The sequence below is a fragment of the Hydra vulgaris genome, chromosome 13 (assembly GCF_038396675.1).
Source record: "Hydra vulgaris chromosome 13, alternate assembly HydraT2T_AEP".
In the NCBI taxonomy this organism is placed as follows: domain Eukaryota; kingdom Metazoa; phylum Cnidaria; class Hydrozoa; order Anthoathecata; family Hydridae; genus Hydra; species Hydra vulgaris.
In genome coordinates this window covers 4648718-4670000 of record NC_088932.1, presented here as the reverse complement: position 1 = coordinate 4670000, position 21283 = coordinate 4648718, and the positions used below count along the sequence as shown (strand labels likewise).

General features: G+C 28.4%; 1 protein-coding gene across 2 annotated transcripts in view; it reads right to left on the bottom strand.

Moving 5' to 3' along the window:
* The window catches only part of LOC101238636 (uncharacterized), a 105207-nt gene that overhangs the window by 43534 nt on the left and 40390 nt on the right, over positions 1-21283 (bottom strand). For both annotated transcript variants that reach the window (XM_065815076.1, XM_065815077.1), the window contains exons 3-5: positions 11424-11468; positions 10270-10499; positions 7125-7209 (exon numbers count right to left, since the gene is read on the bottom strand). In XM_065815076.1, the coding sequence (XP_065671148.1) occupies positions 7125-7209; positions 10270-10499; positions 11424-11468 (360 nt within the window). The remainder of the gene's footprint in view (positions 1-7124; positions 7210-10269; positions 10500-11423; positions 11469-21283) is intronic.

Here is a 21283-nt window from a genome sequence, read left to right as displayed (position 1 = left end):
AAAGTTTCATCCTGACTGCATTGTGGAAACAGTCAAGCATCCAGCTTCAGTAATGATCTGGTCTGTCATTTGTGGGCAAGGAGCGTGGGCAAGGAGCAGGGACAATGAGGCATGACCAGTATAAAGAAGTTCTGGAGAATCAGTTGCTTCCTCAAATGGCAGATTGGTCTACAAATGTCAAAAAAATATCAAAAAATGTCAAAAACCTTAAATTTATGCAAGAGGTACAACTTGCCACACAGCAAAAAGTGTTATGACATTTAAAACAGAAAAAGTTATGTGTTGCCATGGCCAGGCAACTCATCTGATCTTAACCCCATAGAAAACATGTGGGAAATAGTAAAGCGAGAGATTGGAAAAAAAATTCTTACTAACAAGCAAGATCTTATGGAAGAGATTATCAGAATCTGGCATAATAATCCAGAGTTGACAGAAATTATAAAAAAAACCGATTGCAAGAATGCCATGATGCATTGAAGCAGTTATTGCAAGTAAAGGCCATTTTACAAAATATGCAAAATACTAATACTTTATATATTTTTTATATAATTTATTGTAATAACCAATAAATATTCAAAATGTTTAATTTTGAATATTTATTTCAATTAAATTTCAAGCCATCCTTTGATGTTAAAATTCAAAAGTGCTTTTTATTGTACACTACTTATCATGATTTAACAATAGTATAATATTTTAATACAATAACGTATATTTGCAACCAATTAAATAACAGCTACAGATGCTGCAAAGTATAGTTTACACTGCAGAGTTTATTTTTAAACAAATCAGATTGCTACTTTCAGTAATGAAGAAGCAATTAACTTTATCAATTAACTTTTCCAATTTTCTTATCCCCTGCAAAGTATGATTTACATTAGGAAGTTTTGTAAAATAATTTTTTTATCTTCTGCAAAGCAGAGCATGAAAAAAAGTAATACTTTTTAAATGAGTGCGCTAATACTTTTGCATACTTATTTTCACACATTTTTTAGAGTAGTCAACTTTAATTCATTGAAACATAAAAAAAGTAGACAAATATTTGACTTTTTTTTTAATTCGGTCTCACCCTTTAAAAAAAATAATTAGTTCGAAATAAGTTTTTGATTTATATTGATCTGAAGTTGACTTTAATTAAAAAACTACGAGTGCACTAATACTTTCTGGGAGCACTGTATATATGTATGTATTTATGTATGTAAAGGGCTTGAATTAAGCGTATCACAAACGCGAATTGCAATTGTTTTTCACACCTTCGCGATGAGTTTTTTCTTAAAAATTTTTTTTGCAATTTGTTTGTTTTTTATTTTTTTTGTCTATGTTAATTTTCTTTTTTTTTCTAATTTAGCATTTTTTTTTCACCATTCTTAAAAGTAAAGCTTTTGTCTAAGTTTTTTATTAGGGATTAGAAAGTAAGTCACGCTAAATTTATTTTTTGAATAGATGTATTCAAAAGATAAATTTAGTGTGATTTACTTCACATGATAACACACCTCTGCATGGAAGCCAATATTATTTTAAAGTTATATTTAGTTTGATTTACTGAATGGATAAAGTACATCATGGTAAATTTACCTTTAAACTAAATTAAAAGAACCAGTAAAGTTACTACAGTAACTTACAGTTACTCAGCTATTAAATTTACATAATATACTTAAAGACTCGCAAAAATTAGCCATATAAATGTTTCTGTTTATATATTATATTTTGTTAACATATAATATAAGCTTCGAACTAAATATTATTTTAACAAGAAATCTCAAACAGAATATAAAAAATGTGATACCATTTTATTAAAATTTTATTTAAAGCGATATCAAGATCAAACATTTTCTATAAATACGCAAGTTGTTTTAAGCAATTTTATTTAATAAGAAATTTGAACAAGAATTTTAGTCTTTTAAAATTTCTTATTCAAATGATTGAAATTTGAAATTGAAAAAAAATTGGAAAAATTTAAAAGAATTTTAACACTCAATAATTATAAAATTTAATTCAGCCACGTTTATAATACCCAGTCTGTAATAAGGATAGCAAGAATCGTTATTGAACGTTAAACATTTATCTAGCTACAGTAATAATATCAGACTTAGAACATAGTGCAAGAGAGGCAGAAAGTTTTATTTAAACCGTAAACATTTTGAATAGTTAACTATATTTTGTTTCTTTAAAATAGTTTTAAAAGTAAAGACATACTATTGCAAACATTAAATCTTGCAAATCATTAACATTGCAAAAGTTAAATAAAAATTAAATCATAAAAAATTAAAATTAATAAATTATTTTATTTCTGTTCAAAGAAATTTTTTTCTAAAAAAATAATTTGAGCATTTTCTTAAACTTAATGAATAAAAAAATATAACTCGATTTATTAAACCAAATTTTGTTTCAATTTTTATTGCAAAACAATTTAAATAAAAAAATTGAATGAAAACATCAATTTAAAAACCATTTGAATAAAAAACTTAATTATACTTAATTTTTTAATAGTATGCTAGATCAAGAAACAATAAATTATAAAAAACGTGGTATTTAATGTTTTTTTGCTTTGATACTACTCGTTTGGTCCATAGATTATAGACTCGTATGGTCTATAGACTCGTATGGTCTATAGACTCGTATGGTCTATAGACTCGTATGGTCTATAGACTTGTATGGTTTATAGGCAAGTTCTTGTGTAAATATGAAGTTTAAAGTTTTATGACGATAATGTTTTTATTTATTAAAACAATTCTATTTATTTACTTAGTTTTATTTTAAACACATTTTTTTGTTTTAAGGTTATAAACTGTATAAAACAGCAATAAAACAGCATCATGAAGTTGCTTAGCAACAAGCTCTTCATATTGTTAAAAAACTTTGCAGTTTGTTTTATTTTCTTTTTTATAGCTTTTTACAATAACAATTAAATACTCTTTAAAAATAACACTTATTTTATTGTCAGCTTGAACGTATTAAATAGTTTTCTATGACTAAACAGAAAAAAACACATACTAAAACTTTTTAGTCAATGTGTAATAAGTTTAATAAACTCACAACAAGAAGTAACCCACTGTTATTCAGGGTGGTAGCCCTCTCAGCTATCAATTTAAAGTTCACAACAAGAGGTAATCTACTGTTATTCAGGGTGGTAGCCCTCTCAGCTATCAATTTTAAGTTCACAACAAGAGGTAATCCACTGTTATTCAGGGCGGTAGCCCTCTAATCAAGAGAGTAGACAATATCAGTTAAGGAATGAATTTAGATTTTGAGTGTGAACCGGCACAATAGGCCAAAATTGGGTGCCGGTTCACACTCTCAAACAACTAAAGACATTCATAATTGGTGTAGCCAGCTTTCTAACGCTTTTTTGGAACTCTTTGTACGCATGATAAAATTAGAAACAACTAAAACTGAAAATGACGAAAACATTAAAAATCTGAAGATGGAAATAAATAAAGCAGCTGAGTCAAGCAAGTCTATCAGTGACTGGTCGCTTATTGTCAAACAGGGTATACAAAAAAAGAAGCCTACAGAGCACCTGATGGTAACAAATGTAGCAATTAATGAGTTGGACGAAAGAAAAAGAAGAGCAAAAAATGTCATTATTTATGGAGTGGCCGAATCAACTAAAGAAAGCATAGAAATGAAATCAAAAGAAGACAAGTCAAAAGTAAATGAAATTTTTAAGCTCTTAAATCAAGAGAATGTAATGCCAAAATCTGTTAGACTTGTAATACCAAAATCTGTTTAACTGCTGAAATCTAAAACTAATAAACCAGGTCCAATTCTTGTTGAATTAGTTGAGGATATTCTTCGCAACACAATATTAGCATCAGCTAAAAAATTGAGAAGTAATGTCGCACATAAAGATATTTATCTTAGTCCAGATTTGACTGAGGCTCAGAGGCTCCAAGATTTTAACCTCAGAACTGAAAGAAATAAAATAAATCAAGCAAGACCAGACAATGACCCCTTTTGGTATGGCACCCATGACAATAAAATCATCAAATTCAAAAAGAAATCAGATCAATAATTTTATAAATAATTCAGTGTCAGATTGCAATGAAATTAAATCATGTAATAAAATGTGTAAGTAACGCCAACCAAATGTTGGGTCGGATTAGAAAATGCTTCGTTTGCTTAGATATTAGACTGTTGAGAATACTTTATATTTCTTTTGTGCAACCACTGTTAAAATTTGCAGTACAAGTTTGGTCGCCTATTCGAAAGGGAGAAATTGAGTTATTAGAAAGAGTCCAACATCGTGCAACTCAATTAATACCATAACTTTAAAAAATCAACTATGAGTATCGTCTAAAAGCTCTCGACTTGACTACCTTGACAAAAAGGAGGCAATGGGGAGATATGATTCAACCGTTAAAGAATTTAAAAATTCTTTAACGGTTAAAACCATTAAAGAATTTTTAAATTCTTTAACGGTTTTAACGATTTGAAAACAATCAAAAAAATTAGTATTCAACAAACTCAAACAAGAGGTCACAGTTTTAAATATGTCAAAGAAATCACTAAGCAAGCATGTTGTGAAAACTTTTTATTTAATAGATCGGCTAATTTATGGAAAAGCTTGCCAAGTGAGTTGGTTAAAGCACAATCAGTTAACAGTTTTAAAGCAGGTCTTGATTGCTGGATGAGCAGCAATCAAGCAAATCGGCTGTCATAGTGTGTTAATACCACACTCACTGGCTCACACCAGTTACAGCGATTACTAATACTAATACTAATACTAATTAAAGTGGTTAAAATATTGTAATGTTTGCGTTTTTACTCTTTCTTTTATACTTTTACTTTTTTTAACTATCATGTTGAGTAAAAACAATTACTAAAAGTAATATCTTAATAGTATTAAATATGTTACATTACACTATAACTGCAACTTAAACTTTAAATCAGGGATGCCGAGTCCCAAAAAGGACTCTGGATTTGAAAGTCATAAAAAGATTACTTTATCCTAGTTTTTGGTATCCAGGAGCTCTAAAAATATAAATAAGTTTATGGACTACTAATAGGAAAAAAATTAAGACTTTTAGGTTAGAGGAACAATCATTTTTTGAACCCGCAGTCCTTAGGTATAATGGCGGCAAGGACTCCAGACTCAAGGCTTAAAAACAATAAGATTCAAGCCATTAAATCTTATGAATTTTTTTCTTATAGCAGATCAAAAGTCAGCAAACATGTTTAGAGCTTCTGGACACTACAGACTTGGAAAAAGTAGAGATATAAAGCTGAAGTCCTTTTTGGACTCCACATCCCTGCTTTAAATTATAACTTAAGCTGTAAATTATAACAGCAAATCTTAAACTCCACCAAAGGAGTAAATTATCAGATAATATTTAAATATGAGAGATAACATGTTAAAAAAATAACTATTGCGAACACTAATAATACAGCAAAAAATACAATTTACTAAAGATACAATCTAATACTACAAAAGATACAATTTTTTTTTTTTTTTCACAATTTGATTTTTTTTGGTTAATTCAAGCCCTGATGTATGTATGTATGTATGTATGTATGTATGTATGTATGTATGTATGTATGTATGTATGTATGTATGTATGTATGTATGTATGTATGTATGTATGTATGTATGTATGAATGTATGTATGTATGAGTGCATATATATACACAAAAAATTATATAATTTCTCTCGTCATTTTTAATTTAATGTACATGTATGTGAAGTATATATACCACATATGGTAGCATGCGGAAACCTGTCTAAACCACACAAAAACATGTACTTTAAACTAAAAATAACATGAGAAATTAATAACTTTATGTTATTGTATAACCTATATATATAAATATATATATATATATATATATATATATATATATATATATATATATATATATATATACATATATACATATATATCTAAAAATCAATTTTATGTATAATCTATAAAAATTTATATATGTTTATAGATATAAACTTTTATATAACTTTTATAATTATTAAATACTTGACAGAATTTAACATAAAGACTAACATCTAAACATAAACTCGAAGCAAAAGAAAATGAAAGTCTTGAAAAAATTATTATTTTTTATATTTCTCATAAAACATGAGAAAGAAATGAAAAACAGAAGCCACTTTCAAAATAAATTACACATTAAAAAAAAACAATAGTATTGATTTAATCAAGCAATGATTGTCGAAAAAATATAAAAAAAAAGAAGTTAAAATTAGAATTCATAAATTTCATCAAAGCAAGTTGAAAAGTGGGGAAAATCTTGAAGAATCTTAAATTCACAAAGAAAATCCATCATGAAACTGGAATCCATCATGGAACTACAATTGAGTCTCAAAACCAATTGGAATTCTTATATCTACTGTTGAAAGGTTAAAAAAAGATATAAGAAGACTTTATCAATCAATTGAACTAAAGGATCAGGAAGAAAAAATTTTTTAAAAACTATTCAGCAGTAAATAATATTCGTTGTTGTTTGAAAGAAATCCAGGCCTGAAATACAGAATTCTAATAGAGAAAGAGCTAAAAAGTACAAAATGATTTTTAGAATGAGTCAAAAAATACTACAATTTTTGGAAAGTCAAGAAATACTACAATTATAAGTCTTTCTGAACAATTGATTAACCAAATCGTTCTAACAAACAAAATTTCACTGCTAAAACACTAGCACAAAAACTTCTAAATATTATATTTTACTTTCGTTGTAAGTAACAAGTATGAACACAAACTTAAGGAAAAATATGGCAACAAATTGCTCTTAAAATTTTTCAAATTGTCTTCAAAAGTGACTTTTGCCACTCATTCGATCGCATGTTGTTTGTTTTGGTCTGACTAAGCTTCATACCATTAAACTAAGAAAACACTAGAGTGATATAAACTGAAAAATTTGTACCAAAATTCAATCCAGGCAAAAGTTAATGGGTACCATCACTAGGAATGTAATATTATGACAAAGAAAAAATTTGAAACTAAATTTTTCTTTGTCATAATATTACACTCCTATTTGTATCATGTATCTTTAAATTTTAAACTTTACAGAAAAATTAAAGAAATTTGTAAAAATTTGTTTAAAGTTAAACAGTTATTCTAAATACTTTTGAAAAGAATTTCCTTTCTCAATTTTTTCGATTATACAAAAAACAAACTTACAGAAAACATTACGCAGAGTTTTTGATCCAAATGAAAAATAGATTCTGTCTTCAAGTTTGGTATAAGATGTTTTTTTAAGTTCACACTAAAAATTGAAAATTAGAAGGTACTCACTTTTATATACAAAATACAAACTTTGCAACGCATTAAGCATCATACTGAAATACTAAATAATCTATGGGCTTCATATCAACTGAAAGTGTAAATTGGCAGTATTCTACGCATGAATAAAGTTTTTGGCATTTTAAAGAATAAAGTTATATATTTTGGTTTTTAGTTACTTTTGTTTGAGTTTCTAAAATATTTTTTTACAAATACTTTTGGTTGTCTTGTTTATTTGTCTTTGTTTGGTTTGGTTGTCTTCTTGTTTATTTGTCTTTGTTTGGTTTGGTTGTCTTCTTGTTTATTTGTCTTTGTTTGGTTTGGTTGTCTTCTTGTTTATTTGTCTTAGATTAATAAATATAAAAATGTTTTATAAGTAATAACACTTGACAATGTTTTTTCTTTCTGTTTTAGGAAAGACCAAAATTCAATTTTTTGTGTGCACTCTAACTAAATTATTTAAGACAACTTCTAAAATAAAATTTTTGCAATGTATTAAAAATTCCTTGTACTATACATATACAATGCAACTGGACCCCAGTGAAATAATAAATTTTTAAAATTTCATATAACTACCAAGAAAACAGAAACAGTAAGTCAATTATAATTAAAGGAACGATTTAATATGGTTGAAACTGTTTCCGTTACATTACTGTCAAGTTACGCTAAGGTGGTTAATAAAAAGTGAAGTGGGAACAAAAGAGTGATTGGAAATTTTTGTCCAGATCTAATAAACAGGAGGGAGGTCTTTCTAAACTATAAGTGAGTTTATATTTGCTAATTTTTAAGACCAAAACAGATCTTAAAAATAAGGAAATAATAACTTAAATTTTTTTTAATTTGAGATACATTTTCTTTATTTATAACGAGAATAATTTAATGAATGAAAGGAGGGGAAAGGGTTTTTAATAAGTTTAGAGCGGGTGGGAAAATTCTCGAAAAATTATTAAACACCCACTTCCATTAATCAAGCACCTAAGAGTACCACTTCTTTTTTCCTTGATTTTTCATAATTCCTGTTTTTTAAATAATAAATTCAAATAATTTGAATATTTTTTCTGTTTAAGAATAAACGACTATCCAATTCTTTGTAACAACTCTAACTAAACTATCCAGGACAACATGTAAAAAAAAAATCGAGCTACATCTGCATTTTTGTAATTAAACTTGCCCCAGTAAAGTAGTTCAAAGATTCAAATTTAAAGTGCTATGATCCTTTTTAAATGTTTTAAACTGCCTCAAAATAAGTAAGTGTTCATATTTTCAGGTTTCTAATGCACAAAAAACACAAACAAAGGTCAAAACCATTTTTTAAAAGATTTTTGTTGGTTCAGGGCAAAGTTAAAATAGTTATATCTTTAAAATAGATTAGAATTGGATGATGAAATTTTGGGGATGTTTATAACTTATTAAAATCTTTGAGTGGTGCAAAAATTAGCAAATTTGAGACTTTTTTTCTTTTTTAAACTTTTTCTTTTTTAAACTTTTTTCCCAAAAAGTTTAAACAATTATTTACAATAAACTTGTACGGCAGTAAATATTATATATTTAATATTATAAATGTAAAATAAAAAAATTTGTTTAAAAATATCAAACTTTTGTGACAAAACTTTTTTAATGGTTTCCAGGTTCCTCTAATAACTTTTTTTAAATAGCAAAAACAACTTTTTAATTGATGATCTTTAATAATTTAATTAAATACTTTTAAAAAATATTTATATAAAAAATATCTATGTATACTTTTAAAAAATATCTTTGTAAAAAAGTTAAAAAATTTTTAAATTTTTTAACTATTTTACATTGATATTCATATTTTTGTTCATTTAATTTTATAATATAATTTTTATCATTAAATAAATTTTAATGTGTTAACTTTAAATAAATCTATTGTTTTTTGAAATTGTAATAAATATGACAATATTGCATTAAATATAATATCTAAGACACAATACATTTGTACTGTGATTTTGAGGTGTGTCATCAGCAGTAAGTAAAAATGTCATCAGCAGTAAGTAAAAAAACTTATTAAAATTGATAGGCCTGCCAATTTCGATTGATAAAGAATGGTAATTAAAAGTGTTGCAATACACTTATTTTAAATAAGCAACAACGCATTTAAGCGACAGGGTGAGAGTTGTTAACCACATGAGAAAAAACATAAAAAATATAAATTAGGAGTTTTTAGTAATAACAAAAAAAACAATATAATAAACACAACAAAAAATCTAAACTAGAGAACAACTGATGCTAATTAAAAAATAAAGTTTCTTTTTTAATGACTTTGCTAGTTAATGACTATGCTGTTTTTTTACTAAGAGAAAACAATTGTTCTCGATTAATTAATTTCTCTATTAATTCATTTCTTCATTGTGCAACCTAATAACGTTTTTTATGTGTCTAGCATGACACTCTAAATGAGTTGGATATAGATTGTTTTCTTTATTACAAATTTTTAAACCTTTGAAAATTTAAAACTAATTGAGAATTGTGGTGCCATCAGGCTGGCTAAAACCCTGATATAACTACTAACCTGATCACAGGTTTATAAAGGTACTGGGGCTGATGTCTAATATTATATGTAACACAGAATTGGTAGAAATGAGGAAACAATAGGTAAAAATAAAAAATGCTAATGTTGTTGCCAGATATGGGTTCTTCGCTAATAATAACCATTGTAGTTATATACCTTGTTATATACATTGTAGTTATATACTGTGTTATATACATAGTAGCTATATACCCTGTTATATACATTGTAGTTATATACCGTGTTATGTACATAGTAGTTATATACCCTGTTATATACATTGTACTTATATACCCTGTTTGAGCAGTCAAATATAAATTTTTAGATTGATACTTTTACTCTTCAAAAAAACTCAATGTAAAAATTAAACATTAAATGTTTTGGTATGAGTGACCATATCTTAATTTTGATTTAAACACTATGCAAGATAAAGATAATTTGATCTAAAAAATTTTTAACACGTCATTAATTAAAAATATACATTCACATAAGAAATAAAAATATAAAAAAAATTACTTGATAGATGCACATTTTGGAATTTTGCAGTTTGTTAAATATTTGCAGCGAAGAGAATGAAAAAAAACCACCTTCCTCAACGAATTTTCCTCGGTAACATTATTATCTACTGGCTGATTAGAACAAACTTTTTGCTCCACATGTCTTTTTATCTCTTCGCATTTGAAATAATGGCCACCAATACACTTTTTAGGACATTCATTGAAGGCATACTCAATACTTTCTTTAACCTTAAAAAACATTCTTTTATTTCATTCTACTGTATCTCCCCAAAGTACTGTACACACCTCCTCAAAGGAGGTGTTTTTTTAATTTCTTTTAAAGGGTGGTATGTGGTATGCCGTAGTAGTGTAGTGGTAGAGCACTTGCTTCATAAGTAGAGGTTCTGAGTTTGATCCCCACCATGTCCCTGGAAGAACCGCGCTCAACTTGTTTAACTGTGCAGTGGTCTTGTTCGTCAAAGACTGTGTTTCAGAGTTGAGAGAGGATTATAACCACAATTAAATAGCCTCCTCGTTTGTAGTGACCTTATTGGCCTTGGGAAGGTGAATTAACATAAAAAATAAAAAAGTATGTATGTATGTATGTATGTATGTAGGTATGTATGTATGTATGTATGTATGTATGTATGTATGTATGTATGTATGTATGTATGTATGTATGTATGTATGTATGTATGTATGTATGTATGTATGTATGTATGTATGTATGTATGTATGTATGTATGTATGTATGTATGTAAGTACGTATGTAAGTACGTATGTATGAATGTATGTATGTATGTATGTATGTATGTATGTATGTATGTATGTATGTATGTATGTATGTATGTATGTATGTATGTATGTATGTATGTATGTATGTATGTATGTATGTATGCATGTATGTATGCATGTATGTATATATGTATGTATGCATGAATGCATATATACACACAAAGTTATTTAATTTGCTTATGTTATTTTTAGTTTAAAGTGCATATTTTTGGGTGGTTTAGACAGGTTTTCACATGCTACCAAATGTGGTATAAAATTTTTTACAGATTATGCATAAACTTGTATATAACTTTTATAATTATGAGATACTTGATAGAATTTTAAAAAAAAAAGATCGTTAAAACCTTTGATTAATAAAAAATGTAAAGCATAAAGTACCTTTTCGTAACTGTCATTTTGTATACACTTTTTGCTGATTATTTTCTAAAAATTGAAAAACTTAACAATAACTAAAATAGGTGCGTTACTTAAAATATTATATGTTTCAAGCAAAAAAGAAACTTTAAAGGATTTAACATGCAGATATAAAAGATTTAAAAAATTATTTATTTAAAATGCCAGTATAATAACTTATTTTTAAGAAATTTTTCCTTGAAAGAAATAAAACTTTGAAAAAGAGAAGAAACCCTTAGGCATATAATCAAAGGATACAAGACTTGTTTATCCCATGGGCTGTTGGCTAAACAACAACCGGATATTATCTTAACTATAAATATCTGATAAAAGATAAAAAATAAAAGCTGGCAAGTCCAAAAATAAAAGCTGGCAATTTAAAAACTCTGGAGAATCCTCTGACCCTTTCAACTATTGTCCAATCAGTCTTCTATTCTATTTATTGTTAACATTAATGTTAATAATATCTATTTATTATTAACATTAATATTATTAATAAATAAACCAAAATACCGTTAGATATTTGTCAATAATTATTGTTTAACATATAATTTTCTTTAAAAACATTGTTATTATGTAACATATAATAACTGTTTGTTATATAAATATTAATAATATCATCAATTACTTAACAGAAAAAAACATAAACTTTGCAAATGAAAGCTTATGGCCTAAGCTTTAACGAAAAACTAAATAGAGTTCTGCTTAAAAAAATATTTAAATCAGAGGGATCAATTTATGACAGCCTTTGGTAACTTTATCGCCATTATTGAACAAGGATCCAAGAAGAAGAAGGTTGTTTTTCTATTAGTTTTATTAAATTCACTTTGCATAAAATCTGTCATGAATCTGAACTTACATGGTTTAAATGGTTTTCAATCACTTGGAATGATATAAACGATAATACCTATTCAACTTGTTTAGTCAAGATTGTCTAAATTCAAGTTAGATTTGGACAACAATGGAGTAACAATATACTATGATGTGAGTTTAATGATTAAATTTGGAAATAATATTAGTCTCATTCACAATGTCTATCTTGCACATACGACCCATATTTAAATGTAGTTGACAGGGTTGCCACTATAATTTTTAATGTTTTACCCTGAGTTAAACTTTTTAAGTTTACTGAGTTGTCCCTGACTTTTCTATATCCTTTCCGGTTCATTAACGAGATTATTACTTTCCTGACTTAAACACAATCTTTATGTTTGACAAACTAAAACACCTACATCTTGCAAACTTATTATAATATGTGTTAGCAAAACATTTTTGAAAAAAAAATTATTGCACAAAATTTCAAAAAAAATATATTTTTCCTGAGTTTTCCCTGAATTTTATAAAAATTTTAAAAAATCCCTGAGTTTTTCTAGGTTTTCCCTGGGATTTATGCTATTTCCAGGTATTCTAGGTTTTCCAGGTTGATTGGCAACCTTGTTAGACCTATACCAAGACTTGTTGTAGTTAGACCTATCTACCAAGCATAAGCCGGTTTTTTAACTCTTCTTAACAACTTTCCGACTTAAAATTTACACTTTTTAGACTTTTCTGTCAACTGTTTTCTTGCTCTTCAACAATATTCTTTGTTTTATGGTCAAACTTAAATAATGATTGTTTGCAGCTTTGTTAGGAGTTAATAAAAAAAAAATCCATTTTTGTGTTTGTGATATACCTTGAGATATATAAACCTGATAAAATAAACTCTGATGTAATTGATGATGTAACTGAAGAGAATGAAAAAACTACTTTAATTATTTTTTTTTTTAAAGTATTTAGAATGGTGTCATCATTCTGGTGACACCATTCTAAGTACTTCTAACTATCTTCATCAAGAAAATATTCAGTACTTTTTGTAGAAAAACTCTTTTCTTTTTTTTTTCTTTAAATTGCAAAATGCAACAGATTAAAATGCTGAGGAGACGAAAGATGATTGGTTGATTGATGAAAGATGAAATGATAAAGTAGGCAAAAAGTTGAAGTAGTAATGATCCATCTTGAGCAAGAATTTTCTGTTTCTGATAAATAATTGGAAAAGATTAAAGATATGATACTCTAGCTCCTATTGAGATACCTATAGAACAATTACACAAAAGAAGAACTCAATCTGTGTAACTTATCAGTCAGCTTAGTTAAATCTTTTACTTTACTTACACTATTTAATATAACTTCTCATTCATCCTAAATCTATTAAACTAGTTTTTTTGAGGAATGTTAGTGCTTTGGAATTCTTCCTGTCTTCATGTTTTCATCAATTATATAACTTACAATTGATTGATGAAAATTAAATTATATTTAACTTTTATTGGAAAATATTTACAAAGTTAGAACTTTTTTTTCAAATTAATAGACTGTGCAAACTAAAGCCCACAGTAAATGTATGTACTGCTACCCTAACCAAAGCTCCCTGCCTAGGTATCACTGTACCTATGGCAAAATAAACCAGTCAATATATACTGTGTCTATTCCTAAATAATTCAGTCAAATAATCTGTACTTACATGCGCATAAAAAATATAAAAAAACAATAAAACAAAATGAAAAAAACATTAAAAACAAAAACATTATTAAGGTTTGTCATTTAATTTTAATTGTGAACTTTCCAAGAATTCTAAATCTGGGCTATGATATTCATGGTAAATAAGAAATCAGAAAATAATTAACAGTTTTTAGTTTTGAAAAATGTTCAGAGAAATGAAGAGCTCATTATATGTGAAGAAGTAAATAGATCATTCAGAGCAGCAAAAAATGGTTTTGAGAGATTGTATAACAGATAAGAGTTCTGTATTAGAAATATTGAAAGAAAAGCATTAGAATATTTCAATGCAATGAGATAATAACACAAGATTAAGCATGTTTTCTAAAGCACAAATTACTTATCTGATAAATTAAATTGGTGGAAAAGGAGCAAAATTGAAGAGTAATTGTCAGAAGTATCAAGAAAATGTAAGCATGAGTAGTAATCAGGTCAGTAAAAAAAAAAAGTTAGGGATGTGGGGATGTGGGTGTTCAGTGAGTGTCGTATCATTGCATTACAATTGTGCATAAAGATATAATTCTAAATGATTTGGATGAAAAGATGGATGGTGATGTTTTTTAAAAGAGAAATTAAATGTAGTTTTATTGATAAATAAAACAGGATTTTTAAATAAATATATCAAAAAAATTAGTTTTTTGATTTTAATAGATTTTTTTATTTATATTGAATTTCCTATTTTTTTCATTTTTGAAATTTAAACTTTTAATTAACATATGAAAATGTCAGGACATCATTTAAAACAAAATATTGAGAATATGGCTTTGTTAAAGTACAGGTTGTATCCATCATAGTTCTTATCTATGGTTCTTTGTTAACTCCTTTGCTTATTATTATTGTCTTTGAAACTCTCTCTTATTATTATTGTCTTTGAAACTCTCTCTTATTATTATTGTCTTTGAAACTCTCTCTTATTATTATTGTCTTTGAAACTCTCTCTTATTATTATTGTCTTTGAAACTCTCTCTTATTATTATTGTCTTTGAAACTCTCTCTTATTATTATTGTCTTTGAAACTCTCTCTTATTATTATTGTCTTTGAAACTCTCTCTAAAAAGCTCCAAATTGGTATATGACGAGACCTACTTAATTCAGATGATTTCAGCTTGAAAAAAAAGACAGAAGAACTACTACTAAGTGTTTATTGTTGGAAAGATGGAAGGGAAGAAAAATAGCTGAGAATAAACATTGCAGAAAATACTGGAAAGTGGCTAGGTGGGGTGTGTAGGAAGGGGAATAGAAAACTATATTGCTTGTACAACATGCAAGGTGTCCTTAACACTATTGGTATTCCATATAGAAAAAGCACTCTGGTGAATACAGTGAATCTGGTAAATATAGTGAATTCATTCTGGTGAATACAGTGAATTCACTCTGGTGAATACAGTGAATTCACTCTGGTGAATACAGTGAATTCACTCTGGTGAATACAGTGAATTCACTCTGGTGAATACAGTGAATTCACTCTGGTAAATACAGTGAATTCACTCTGTTGAATACAGTGAATTCACTCTGGTGAATACAGTGAATTCACTCTGGTGAATACAGTGAATTCACTCTGGTGAATACAGTGAATTCACTCTGGTGAATACAGTGAATTCATTCTGGTGAATACAGTGAATTCACTCTAGTGAATACAGTGAAGTCAAAAATAAGATTAAAATAAATACTGGTGGAAAAATAAGTAAGGTAAGTTTTGTTATTGAAGCTAAATAGATTTGGTGGAGCTGAATTTAGCATGTAACACCCATAAAAAAATATGAGCTAATAGGTTAATCGTGTCCAGTATTTTGAAAAGAACTGAGAAAATAATGATCAGATATGTGGTGTTACTCACATACGATAGAAATGGTGTTACTCATAAATTATAGTAGATATGAGAATATAATATTTACTTAAGCTTAATAAATGTTAATGGTTTCTAGCATTTGGAAAAAAGTCAATAATCATTTGTGTGATGATACAAATTATAAGAATGGTTACAAAAGAATGATCCAAATTATTCAGAAATGATAAGAAGCAATGATAAAACAGATATTGGAAATAATGAGAACATTTAAAAGCATGTATCAAAAAAAATTTAAATTGTTTCAGAAATGTTGAGCATAAAAATAGGGATGATAGGTTATCAGCCCATAGACAGTTGCTAGCTTCTTCTAATGAAGCGCTTTACAGATTCTCAAGACTGGAGAAATGGCATGACCTGAGTTCATACTTGTTCTAACTTCAGTTTTGTAAAAAATTAGCCATAAAGCAGTCAATATAGCATTAAAATATTCATATTTTAATTGTTAACTTATTAATTGTAATAATGTAATATTTTAATTGTTAATTTATGTAATAATGTGCCTGGTATGTATCAATTTTCACATTGTTCAATCTCCACTTTTTAAACTTGTTTTATTATGCTTTTATATATTTTAATTCAAAAACGATCAATCAAATCATCAATCAACAAACAACCAATCAAATAAAGCAGTAAAAAAACTAGTTATGTTTATCTCGAATGAAAAATCATTTGATGTTTATTTGTTCTACCAAATTCAATCAGCCATTCACCCAGCTCGCTTTTTATAATTTGATGATAATTTCAAGATGACAGACTGAGAAGCTGCACAAAACTTGTTAGCCGAATTGTGATTATTTTGTTTATTTATTTCAAAAAATAGTGTTTAAAACATTTATCTTTAACTATCTATTAATTTTTTATTAACAAAAAATTTGTTTAAAGCATAATAATATTTGTTTAAAATTTAATACAATCTTATCAAACATTACACATGTGTTTTTGTTGTTGTTGTTGTTGAAGATCTAATAATGTAAATTAAATTATTGTATTAATTTTTCAGTGAATTTTTCACTCAAAAATGGACAAGAAATACTGATATAAGGAAAAGGAACTGCACAAAGAAAAAAAGAGAATCCTATATAAATTCCTATATAAATTCAAAAAGTATAAAAGTTAAAGAAAGAAAATCTGTTGAAAGTAAAATTGCTTAAATTGTGTATTTTCTTGTGAATCAAAAATTCAAAAGAAAAATGTTTTTTATGCTAAAGTCTCAGATAATAGCAAAAGAAAGTATTCTTATCAATATTTTTTGGAAAGTGATGACATTATTAACAGAACTTATAAAATGTTTTTTATAGGAATTCTATGAATTTCTCAAGCTAGAGTTCATAATTTTCACTGCAATTTAATAGCTCTATATTAGGGGGTTGATTTTTCAACTTTTTTTTTAAAAATCAATGGGTATATTTTTAAAAGCTGACATTTTTATATTTATTTATAAAAATGTATACCTTAAGACATTTGATTGCAAAAATGTCACCCGTAAATATGAAATTGTAATATAAAAATAAAAAATTGTAATTGTTTTTTAACAATTTTTAATGTGTAGCACAAAGATATTGTAATTATAATAATTACAATATCATTGGTGTAGCGTGATACAAATAAACAAACATATAAGTATATAAGTTTGAGTATACATTGTTTGAATGCATACGATGTTATCAATTTCTGCAAGCACAAGATTGAATTATTGTCATTAGCAGTCAAGATAAACGTGTTCCAATCAAGGTGATTTTTTGTGTTTACTAGATTTCATTTTAATTTTGCATGTAACTTAAAATTATTTCAATTTACTTTATATTTCAGAATGTCCAGAATAAGCTCCGAGATGAAAAACCTGAAAATATCAAAGCCTGGACAAAAAATCTAGTCCACTTTGAGAAATCAAAATCAACAAGATCTCACATACACAAAGTTTTGCAGCCACTTGGCATTATGAATAAAATGCCAAAAGCTTATTCTGTTATTGGTCGGTATAATTACTTATCAAATTTAGAGAAGTCAGTGTATTCCAGATGTAAAATGGTTGGCGCAGAATTATCTGATTTATGGCTTAAACTGAGTTTACCAAAAATTAATGAAAGGCCTATAACAAAAAAAGTAGAAATTCTTATTAAGAAATATCATTCTGTTCAAAAATCCAAACAATGTCTTGAAGAAAAGTGGGATTATTTATTTGATATAACCAAAGTGAATGGTAACTGGCTTAGCAATGAAGATAAAGAATTTTATATATTACAGGTGAAAACTGATGGTCAAGCTATTAGGTTGCTGCAAAAATAATCTCGTTTTTCAACCGTTAACTTTGAACAAACATAACTCAGCATAGAATAAACTTTATTAATCGAAATAAGAACCATTACAATCAACACATTTTTGCCAACGAGAAACAAGTTTATTTATGCCAGTAGCGTAAAATTCCGAAGTCCTGGAAGCGATGAAGTCATCAAAGGTCGTTTTGACATCGCCTCGGCTTTTGAAGCATTTCTCGTGGAGGAAGTTGTCGAGATGCTTGAAAAAGTGGTAGTCGGTGGACGAGAGGTCCGGTGAGTATGGTGGATGAGGCAGAGTTTCGTAGCCCAATGCGTTCAACTTCTGCAGGGTCGGTTGTGCGACGTGCGGCCGGGCGTTGTTGTGGAGGAGAATTGGTCCCTTCATATTGACCAATCTCGGGCACATACATCGGAGCTTTTGATGCATTTCGTCGATTTGCTGGCAGTACTTCTCTGCCGTAATCGTCTCGCCAGGATTCAGGAAGTTGTGATGGATGAGACCGGCTGCAGACCACCAAACAGTCACCATAACCTTCTTTTGGTGGAGATTCGGCTTCGGGAAGTGCTGTGGGGCCTCATCGCGGTCCAACCACTGCGCGGAACGTCGTCGGTTGTCCTAGAGGATCCATTTCTCATCACACGTCACGATCTGGTCGAGAAACGGATCGTTTTTGTTGCGCAGAAGAAGAGCAGACGATACCTCAAAACGAGGATTTTTTTGATTTTCGTTCAGTTCGTGCGGCACCCATTTGCTAAGCTTTTTTGACTTTCCTATTTGCTTCAAGTGGCGATCAACTGTTGAGTTATGAACGTTGAGTTCTTCCGCAACCTCTCGTATGGTTTTGCGCGGGTCGGCTTTGATTAAGGCTCTCAATTGATCGTCATCAATCTCAGACGGGCGTCCGCGACCCTCTTCATCTTCAAGGCTCTCCTCACCGCTGCGGAATTTTATGAACCACCACTGTGCCATAGGTTCGTTAGTGGTTTCTGGGCCAAATGCAGTGTTGATATCGCGAGCTGTCTCGGCAGCTTTTCGGCCCATCTTGAACTGGAACAGAAAAATCGTGCGAATTTGTCTCTTGTCCATGATAGATTTGACGTCCTGTAAAAAATGACTAAATTATTATAAAACAAAACCAATACGATAACTAGATCAAGCGAAAACCGCGCTTTTAAATAACATATAGCATGACATCTGCCAATAATAAATTTATTCAAAAATTCATCCAAAAATATAAAATATGAAAAACGAGATTATTTTTGCAGCAACCTAATAGTTATTGCACATCAAAAATTGTTAAAGTACATCCATCTTAAGCTGGCAAGAAGAGAACTATCATAGCTGAAACAGGTACAGTAGAGGTCAGTGATGACAATAAAGGAGACAATGAACAAGATGTTGAGCAAGATTCTGATTATAATCCGCCAGGCCAAAAAACAAAGAGAAAATATGAGAACACCACTGTTGCTGTTAACTTAGTTAAGAAGTCAAAACTAAGTATTAAGAAATCAGCAGAAGTTTGCAAAAATTTATCTGAATGTGGTGTTAATGTGCAAGCACCATCCAAATCTGGGGTTTATAGAGCTACAATGTCAGAAGCTCAAAAAATGGAAAAGCATATGATTAATCATTTAAAAAATGATGATTGGGTGTTGCATTTTGATGGTAAAAGAATTTCCGGGATTGAGTATCAAGTCTTGATTTTTAAAAATGCAGAAAAGGAGGTCAAGTTAGCCATTTTGAAACTGGGTGATGGTAAAGCTAATAGTATTTACAATGGAATAGCTGAAGTGCTAGATAAATTTCAACTATGGAGTAGTATTAAAGTTATAATATCTGATACCACAAGTGTTAATACTGGAAGTAAAAATGGAGTTGTAAGCCAACTTCAAAGAGAATTTGAAAGAAAAAATCTTGAACCAGTTCAATTTATTGGTTGTCAGCATCATGTGTTAGACACAATTTTGAAGCATTCCATGAATGAAATTTTAGATGAAGGAAAAAGCTCATCACCAGAAATACATTACAAATTTATTGTAAACCTGCGAAAAAACTATGAAAATTTAAAATCAAACTTTAAGCGAGGTGAAAAAATTTGTAAAGTAAAGACTAATAAATGGAGAGATGATATGGACTTTTTGTTTGAGTTGGTACAAAGTTACCGATACATGAAGGTGAATGGTAGCTATCCGGCTATAAAATTCAAAAGTCTGCCATCATTGAACAATGCCAGATGGAATTCAAAAGCAATCTATGCTCTTCTGGCATATATTTTAAATGAGTCGAATAATAATCAACTTCGCATGGTTTGTGACTTCATTACATCAGCCTGGTCTGATATATGGTTTTCTGACATGCAATACTCAGAACATAATTTTAACAATTTAGAGCAAGCAATAACTTCAACTACAGCCATGAAAACCTTGAAAACATTTTGGTCCCAGGAGCCCAGTCGCATACAAGGAATTCAGAGATCTAATATCTGTGCGGAAAGAGCCATAAAAATTATGCAAGAAATTTATGCAAAAGATATTGACAAGATGAACTTCAGATTTATTCTGCACAACAACTTTTAAATTGCACAAACAATTGATCTTTGTATATTAATGAACAGAAAGTTTTGTAAAAATAAATTGCTATTTTTCTGTTAATTAGTTAATTTTTATGTTATATTTTTTTACTTACGGGGGACATTTTTGAAACTTTAGTTAGTAAAACTTTTGCAATTGGTCATCTCATGTAGAATGTCAGATTTTGGCACTATACCCATGTATAGTTGTAAAAAAATCAACCCCCTACTCTACATACAGGTGTTCCAGTTGAAAGAAAAATGCACATAAAGTACAAATTAAAGTTCGTACTCACATAAATTTGTTTCATTATTGTTGGAGCAACATAAGTATAGAGAAGTGTTCAATACTGAATTTAAAATTGATTTTTAAGAATAAAATCAGACCAATGTGACTATTATGAAGAAAATAAAATGAATATGGAGATAGGATTTAACAGCTTAAGGTATAAAATACAATTTCAGCATCAAATTCTTTTGACGACAGATTCCCATCAAGAAAATAAGAGTGATAGAGAATCCAGAAAAGTCGTTTTATGTTTTGATATGGAAAATGTTATTCAACTTCCAAGAGCAAATACAAAAATTTAAAAACAAAAAATTTAAAAGTTGTCCAAC